Below are 8,860 nucleotides of genomic sequence, written 5' to 3' on the forward strand. Positions count from 1 at the left end.
TTAAAATTCTATCTTAATGTTCAATTTTGTATTATATATTTATATTTTTTTTTACATTTAATGAAATTCATGAATGTGAAGTGTATGTATCATGTATGTATCTGGCAAGTTTTTGTTGATGATGTCACACACATGCGACAACTACCATGCGCCTGTGCAATGGGCATTATTTACGCAGTTCGTACTTGAGAGACATGTAGATTGGATGGAAATTTCCATCTCTTATAGTTATCGACCATACAAGGTCCCACTCCCATACTTATACGCTACAGTTTTGAATATTTGGATCCCGTTAAACTCTGTAACCGCCTATGTCGTAGTTACAGCTTAAACTGCGCTGTCAATAATATTACGCTCGTTTAGGCTTTGTTTTTCTTTCGAGCGCCCCCCCTTGTGTCGGTGGCTATTTTTGGAGTCTCCTAGCTCGTTAGCTAGCTGTAAACTTAGCAAGCTTTTTTTTTTTTTTACTGTGTTGTGATGGAGTTCCACGGTGGCGGGTCTGGCGGTGTTATAGTCAGCGGCAGTAACGTACCAGCTTTTCTCACCAAACTGTGGACTTTAGTTGAAGATCCGGACGCCGATCCACTCATTTGCTGGAGCCCTGTAAGTTACTACGACTGTGTGTACTGGCAAAGCTACGAGGTTAGCTACAGTAGCCTGCCCAAATAAGATGGCATTTATCAATACTATCCAACATTGTGTAGCATACAGGTTAATGTTAGTGGTAGTGAGGTTACACTTCCAGCTATTAGTTTAGCTAACGATATGATATAGTTGGTTTCCCTAATTAGCTCTAGCTAGATCGTTGTTAAGATCAAGGTAGCCTGTGTCAGACACACGTTAGCCGAACTGGTTCGCAAGTTAGCTAGGCTAGGAGTAACCAGGCAGCTGTTGTATAGTCTGCGTTAACGGATTGCGGGATTTGGGAGTTTGGGATTGCTAAATTATCTAACCCCAACTAGCTAGTGGACTAAAACTGAAATGTTTGACACTTTTGAAGCAGCTGTTCGACTGTTGATTGCAGACGTCCCTAAATCTTAAATAACCAGCTGCTGAATGGGAATGCGTTGTTGTAGCTAACTGTTAATTTTTTTTTTTGGGGGGGGGGGGGGGGGGGGGGGGGGGGGGGGGTTACAAAGATGTACAGAGCGTAAAATATAAATAGTTAACATGGTAATATGGGGACACGGTGTGATTTAAATAAAGAAATACAATTAAATATGTACATGCGCGGAAGTAAATACAACAAACCAACTTAAGTTTAACTACTGGAAGTAATTGTTCACAGGCTTGCTACGTAGGAACAACTCTTGCAGCAAGATGCGTCATAGGATGACGGGAGAAGAGGGTAGAGTCTAACTTTATCGGAATGTTAGCTAGAGTGTTTATCGACCATTGTGTGAGACCTGGCAACAGCAGACTGTCGCTGCTATTGGTTTGAGTTATTAGGTTGGTTTTGGGTGCTGATCTGTAGGCGTCTGTGACGTTGTTTGTAAAAGGTCTCTAAAATAAGATTTGATTTGACCAGAGCTTGATGGGCATGCTGTCTCACTTCCCAGAACAAAAATAAAGCTCAGACCGTTCTTTGACTCTGACCACTGAAATATTGTTGGAACTGATGCACTTCTGATTCTTGACTTTCTGCTGTACTTTCTATTTGTATTGTATGTTGCTTTGGATAAAATCATCTGCTAATGTATTGTGACGTTGTCCCAGAATGGAAATAGTTTCCACGTGTTCGATCAGGGCCGCTTCTCCAAAGAGGTTCTGCCGAAGTTCTTCAAACACAACAACATGGCTAGCTTCGTCCGCCAGCTCAACATGTGTGAGTATCCTCCCCCTCCTGTTCTCCCTCGTTTGTCCTCACCCTTCGTGTCCTCCTCACCCTTCGTTTGTCCTCACCCTTCGTGTGTCCTCACCCTTCGTGTGTCCTCACCTTCGTGTCCTCCTCACCCTTCGTTTGTCCTCACCCTTCGTGTCCTCCTCACCCTTCGTGTGTCCTCACCCTTTGTCTCCTCACCTTTCGTGTGTCCTCACCCTTCGTGTGTCCTCACCCTTCGTGTGTCCTCACCCTTCGCGTCCTCCTCACCCTTCGCGTCCTCCTCACCCTTCGTGTCCTCCTCACCCTTCGTGTGTCCTCACCCTTCGTGTCCTCCTCACCCTTCGTGTCCTCCTCACCCTTCGTGTCTCCTCACCCTTCGTGTCCTCCTCACCCTTCGTGTCCTCCTCACCCTTCGTGTCTCCTCACCCTTCGTGTCCTCCTCACCCTTCGTGTGTCCTCACCCTTCGTGTCCTCCTCACCCTTCGTGTCTCCTCACCCTTCGTGTCCTCCTCACCCTTCGTGTGTCCTCACCCTTCGTGTGTCCTCACCCTTCGTGTCCTCCTCACCCTTCGTGTCTCCTCACCCTTCGTGTCCTCCTCACCCTTCGTTTCTCCTCACCCTTCGTGTCCTCCTCACCCTTCGTGTGTCCTCCTCACCCTTCGTGTCTCCTCACCCTTCGTTTCTCCTCACCCTTCGTGTCCTCCTCACCCTTCGTGTCCTCCTCACCCTTCGTGTGTCCTCCTCACCCTTCGTGTCCTCCTCACCCTTCGTGTCCTCCTCACCCTTCGTGTGTCCTCACCCTTCGTGTGTCCTCACCATTCGTGTCCTCCTCACCCTTCGTGTCCTCCTCACCCTTCGTTTCTCCTCACCCTTCGTTTCTCCTCACCCTTTGTGTCCTCCTCACCCTTCGTGTGTCCTCCTCACCCTTTGTGTCTCCTTACCCTTCGTTTGTCCTCAACCCTCCTGTCCTCCCTCCACCTGTATCCTCACCCCTCCTGTTGGACTGGGCAACATGGCCTAAATAAATAAAAATACACAAATACTACAAAGGAAACTAGAGAGGGTACCATTTCTGGGGAAATTGTAGGGTGTGCTTGCTTGCGTCGGTTGCAGATGGGTCCGTTTATTATGAAACAAGCTATCCTAACAACGTTGTCACCAGCAGTATGTTTCAGATGGAATCGCGGTTGCATGACATATTGTTGGAATTGTAGAGACGAGTTGGATTCTAAATCCCAGTTCCCCCCCCCCTGTGTGTCTCTGTCCAGACGGCTTCCGGAAGGTGGTGCACATCGAGCACGGCGGCCTGCTGAAGCCGGAGAGGGACGACACAGAGTTCCAGCACCCAGACTTCCTCCGGGGACAGGAGCACCTGCTGGAGAACATCAAACGCAAAGTCACAAACGTACAGTCCACTGTTCTTGACCAGTCTGCCTGACAGATACGCTTGTTCAGTGTCTCTCTCTGTTTCTCTGTCTCTCTCTCTGTTTCTGTCTCTGTTCCCTGTCTCTCTCTCTGTTACTCTCTCTCTCTCTGTTTTCTGTTTCTCTGTCTCACTCTGTGTTACTGTGTCTCTGTCTCTTTCTGTTTTGCCGTCTTGTTTGTTCCTGTCTCTACCTCTCGCTCTCTGTCCCCTTTGTTTGTTTTCGTCTCTCTTCTGTCTGTTGCTGTGCTTTCTTCTGTCGAGACTCCTCCTTCCTTCTCTCTGTGTCTGAGGGGACATCATGTCGGGATAGCTAATCTGAAGCCAGCATGGTCTACCATCTGGGGATTAAATCTTTGAGGATCTGGTAATCTGAATGTATAATCTGGCCAGGCCAGAATCTTTGACAAGCAGGACCAGACTGCTCCTTCAGGATCCATGCTTTTTTCTGTGTGTGTGTGTGCGTGTGTGTGCGTGTGTGTGTCTGCCTGAGTGTATGTGTGGACGCTACCTGCTAAACGTGCCCTATGGTCTCCCAGGTGTCCAGTCTGAAGCAGGAGGACCTGAAGATCAGCACGGACGACGTGTCCAAGATCCTGACTGACGTGCAGCACATGAGGGGCAAGCAGGAAAACATCGACTCCAAGATCATTGCCATGAAACAGTGAGGGGACACACACACAGACATGCATACACCAACAACAATTAACTCACATGCCACACACATTTATGCATGTTTTAAATGTGTTTGCCCAATGCGTGTGTGTGTGTGTGCACAGTGAGAACGAAGCCCTGTGGAGGGAAGTGGCCAGTCTAAGGCAGAAACACACCCACCAGCAGAAAGTCGTTAACAAGGTAAACACACACACACACACCCCCAAACAAACACATTCCCCCCCCCCCACACACACACACACACACACGTATATTGTGGTAACCAGGGTCTCACCCTGTGAGCCTGTCTCGCACTCTCATCCCGTCTCACCCTGTTTCACCCCGTCTCCGTCCACAGCTGATCCAGTTCCTGGTGACCTTGGTTCAGTCCAACAGAGTGCTGGGGATGAAGAGGAAAATGTATGTGACATTAGCATCTTTATTATGTAGCATTTATCCAAAGCAAAGTGCACCGCGCGTGTGGAAAGTCCCCTTGACTAGAGTTGCAGTGGGGAAGGGTATCGAACGATTTGACCTGCTACGTTGTTGAGAGGAGGAGGAGGGGGGGGGGGGGGGGGGGTTGGGGTTGGAGACTGTGAGGTTATGATGATTGGACCTGCTTACGTGGTCATGTGACCGCTGTCCCCTCTGCAGACCGCTGATGCTGAACGACAGCAGCTCCGCCCATTCCTTACCCAAGTTCAGCCGGCAGTACTCTCTGGAGCCCCTGGAAGCCTCCCCAGTCATCTCTGTGAGTCCTGGAGCCTAGCCTGTCTTAGCATAGCATGGTATTCTCTCAGTCTTGGAGCCTAGCCTATCTTAGCATAGGGTTTTCCATGAGTCCTGGCGCATAGCTTTGCATAGCATATTGTTCTGAGTCCAGGAGCGTAGTTTAACTTGGCTTAGCATGAGGTTCTATCTGGGAGTCCTGAAGCCAAACTTAGCACAGCATAGCATGACATCATACAGCATAATCTATTTTTGTTTGTTCAGTTAATGGACAATAACATGTGCTTGTGTGTGCAGGCGCCTGGCAGTGCTTTCAGCGCTGTGAACCTGTTCCAGACAGAAGCTCCTCTAAAGTCCGGCCCCATCATCTCTGACATCACTGACCAGGCCACGCCCAGCCCTGTGGAGGACAACAGCGATTGGCTGGAGGACAGGTTAGTGCCATGACCGCCACACAATAAACAAGCTTCATTCATGTCACTCTTTTGTCTTGTTCTCTCGCTCTGTATCCACGCAGTTGAGTAATAGCCTGAGAGCCTGTTAACCTGTGCGTTATCCCTGGTGGGTTACCCTTAACCCTGCCCCTGGTTAATCCTATATAACCCTGGTTGTTATGCGTTCAGTTCCAGCAGCCCGCGGGTGCTAGTCAAGGAGGAGCCGTCCAGCCCCGGAGGGGAGGAGCCATGTTCTGCCCAGGAGGGGCTTTCAGCAGACACGCCCCTTTCTCCCACAACCCTCATCAACTCCATCCTGCAGGAGAGCGAGCCCGGCCCCGCCCCTGCCCCTGACCCCACCCACACAGATCAGCCGTGTCTCAGTGTCGCCTGTATTGACAAGTGAGCGTCCTACCCCCTCTAACCCTGATCCAACTACACGCACACACGCACACTTGTCCAATAGCACCCAGATGGACACAGGCAGGTGTGAATCCAGGGACAGGCCAACTAGGTTGCCTCTTGAACCCCAGTTACAGTACAAGTACCAGAGTATGAACCAGTTTACCCCAGTTATGTGAGTTATCATTCTCAGGTATCTTTAGCATTCGCAGACTAATATGTGGCTTTCTGTCTAGTTTTTTTCTGTCTTGTTCTAGCAGGGACAGCAGTGTCTATTCTGTCTAGTTCTAGCTGGGACAGCAGTGTCTCTTCTGTCTAGTTCTAGATGGGACAGTGTCTATTCTGTCTAGGTCTACTGTCTAGTTGTTGTGCTTTTATGTTTCAGTTCTGCCCAGGTGTCAGATGTTTCCCTCCTCATCCCCAGTCCCTCCTCAACCTCGTCTCCACAGCTCAGGCATCATCTGGGGTTAGCATGTCGGCTGGCCCGCCACACCGTATCAAACACACCCTATAGACACACCTTAGACACCGACAGCGACAGCCCCACTATTACCGTAAACCCTGAAGCCCCGACACTGTCATCAACCAACAGTTCGGATGTTCACCTGGTTGTAGTTTCACTCTTTTTGGAATACTGTTCAGTGTTTGTATTGGGGCAGTGGTTTATGCCAACCACAGCAAACGCGCTTCGTAAACAAGGGCAGATGTGTGTTGGTTCTACTCTTCAACCTCCATACCCCCCAGGTATGACCCCCATCCCCCCAGGTCTAACTTCCCCCCCAGGTGTAATCCCGGTCTCACTGTCTTGCAGGCTCGAGCTAAACGATCACCTGGACAGCATCGACAACGGCTTGGAGAACCTACAGACCATCCTCAATGCCCAGAACATCAACTTCGATTCCTCCCCTCTATTTGAAGTAATGTCTCATCTATTTAGTCTGTGGGCTGCTGTCCTGGATGGGTGGGTGCTGTGCTGGGTGGGGTGGGGGATGGGGGGGCCAAGTGGGCAATGTTAGCTGTGTGCTTGAATGTTTGTCCCGTTACACTGTGATGCTTTCTGCAGTTCTTCCTGTACTATTATGACAATTTCAATGAAAGCTTCTTCTGAGTGGATAAATGTCAATGTAATGTTTTCTTGATGGTGTGTTTCAGTTTTTCAGCTCACCCATGCCCAACAGTGACTTTGACCTGGACACAAGCCTGGACAGTGTGAGTTAGTCCTACCAGCAAACACTACCTGGCTCTTTAGCTAGCTAGCCCAGCCCAGCCACGCCCTCTAGCTAACCCTACCTAGCTCTTTAGCGCACCTGCTAACCCTGCCTAGCTTTGTAGCTAACCCTACCTAGCAGTTTAGTGCACCTGCTAACCCTGACTAGCTTTCTTGCTCACCCTGCCTAGCCCTTTAGCTAACCTTGCCTAGCCCTTTAGCCCACATGCTAATCTTGCTAATTTAGCCATCTAGCTAATGCTTCTTAGCCCTGTGTGTATCACAGTCCCACTTGTGTGTTTCAGATTCGGGACCTGCTGTCACCTGAGCCTTCCAGGGTGGGGGAGCCTGGCGAGGACTCAGGTTAGCGCCCAGACACTTCCCTTCACACACCACACACACACACACCTTCCTTCACACACCACACACACACACCTTCCTTCACACACCACACAAACACACCTTCCTTCACACACACCTTCCTTCACATACCACACACACACATCTCCCTTCACACACACCATACGCTCTACTACACATACGCAAACATGCCACATGACGCATACATGTGCCCAGTCACACCTGTGACCCTGTGAGAGTGGAGGCCGCATCACGACGTGTGTGTGTGTGCAGGAAAGCAGCTGGTGCAGTACACAGCCTCGCCGCTTGTGCTGCCGGAGCCAGGCGACCCCGAGCCCGAGAGCAGCGTGGGGGACCTGCCCTCCCTGCTGCAGCTGGAGGGAGACTCCTACTACATCCCTGACGACCCCACCTTCTCCCTGCTCTCTTCCGACTTCCAGACGCCCTCGCCCCCCCAGCCTGGACTCTCCTAGACGCTCCTCTGCATCCGGTCGCCCAGAGACTCTCGCTGCGCTGATTTTAAATGGGGATGTCTCTGTTTTATACAGCCATGTCCAACCGGGGAAATGTCCTCAAGTTCCTGAGCAGAATTGCAGTCAGCTGGTTGAAATCCCTACAGTCTCTATCCACAATGCCCCGGGCTTGATGCAGTCTTTACCCACAATGCCACTGGCCTGATGCAGTCTTTACCCACAATGCCACTGGCCTGATGCAGTCTTTACCCACAATACCCCAGGCCGTGTCCAGTTCGAAGCGTGGTTCACAGAGCACCAAGGCAGGATAGACAACAGATTTAGACTCCAGAATTTACCAGATTTTGTTTCCCCCTCATTGATCCTTGTGATTTTGTTTCTCTTTATGTCAAATTCCTCTCCTCGTGTCCGTCCTGCTTGTTTGGATTATTGGGTTCTTTTAAAAGAGTAGTTATTTTACAACATTCTATATTCTTTGTGCTGCATGTTAGATTCACTGTGGGTTTGGCATTTGTTCATGTTTGCATATCCATGTCTCTCTCTGGGAACCACTGGGTCTCTCTGGGATCCACTGGGTCTTTGTCAGTGCTCACAGGTATTCATGGGCACACTGTTCTGCTTGACCATCGAAGTATTTATTTTGTAATAATATAAATGGCGTACACTTATGCAGAGTATTGATTTGTGTGGAATATAAATTTTTTCCACCCATTGTCAGTAGATGGATCATAGTGGTGTAGACGGGCCTTCTGTCACGTTGAACGTTTCAACAGTTCCAGAGGTTGGTCTCCACCCTCCTTCTGTTTGGTCTGTCTCAATCACCCGCCCTAGTCCACTCCCCTACTCCACATCCTTAGTCCATATCCCTAGCCCTAGTCCACTCCCCTACTCCACATCCTTAGTCCATAGCCCTAGTCCACTTCCCTAAGCCACATCCTTAGTCCATAGCCCTAGTCCACTTCCCTAAGCCACATCCTTAGTCCATAGCCCTAGCCCTAATCCATCCCTAGCCCTAGTAAATATCCGTACTTCTGGTCACTTGTTCATAATCTTAGTCCGTATCCCTAGTCCATAACTGTTCACATCCCTAATCCTTGTCCATAATCCTAGTCCCTCTGTGGGATGGAGTCTAGTCTCGGTGTGTGTACTGGAGTCTAGTTACTGTTGCAGACAGGGATGTGGTGGGTATGCGTCTACCAAAATGGACAGTTGAGTACTTTGACCATAACCAATGACTGGCGTAACCTGAGTTTTGCTAACTGCGCATGAGAACAATATTTTGTGAAGGGTATGTTTCAAATAAACATGACTGTTTTGAAATAAAACCGATGCCTGAGTCTTTCGTTAAGCATTGAA

The 8,860-nt window shown here is 49.5% G+C and overlaps 1 protein-coding gene across 3 annotated transcripts; it reads left to right on the plus strand.

Annotated features, from left to right (window-relative positions):
* Nucleotides 1-147: 147 nt before the first annotated feature.
* On the plus strand, nucleotides 148-7,924 carry hsf1 (heat shock transcription factor 1). Of its 3 annotated transcripts, XM_047050663.1 has the most exons (14): nucleotides 148-603; nucleotides 1,717-1,825; nucleotides 3,091-3,227; nucleotides 3,785-3,909; nucleotides 4,025-4,100; nucleotides 4,258-4,319; nucleotides 4,554-4,650; nucleotides 4,926-5,062; nucleotides 5,252-5,464; nucleotides 5,850-5,930; nucleotides 6,276-6,381; nucleotides 6,617-6,673; nucleotides 6,977-7,034; nucleotides 7,305-7,924. In XM_047050663.1, the coding sequence occupies exons 1-14, from the start codon at nucleotides 478-480 to the stop codon at nucleotides 7,502-7,504; spliced, it is 1,584 nt and encodes a 527-aa protein (XP_046906619.1). In that variant the 5' UTR covers nucleotides 148-477; the 3' UTR covers nucleotides 7,505-7,924. The 3 variants fall into 3 exon arrangements, with proteins under 3 accessions (XP_046906619.1, XP_046906618.1, XP_046906620.1); XM_047050662.1 differs by having other exon boundaries at nucleotides 5,850-6,381; XM_047050664.1 differs by lacking the exon at nucleotides 5,850-5,930.
* Nucleotides 7,925-8,860: the final 936 nt, after the last annotated feature.

This window comes from Hypomesus transpacificus, unplaced genomic scaffold (genome assembly GCF_021917145.1).
Source record: "Hypomesus transpacificus isolate Combined female unplaced genomic scaffold, fHypTra1 scaffold_124, whole genome shotgun sequence".
Classification (NCBI taxonomy): Eukaryota; Metazoa; Chordata; class Actinopteri; order Osmeriformes; family Osmeridae; genus Hypomesus; species Hypomesus transpacificus.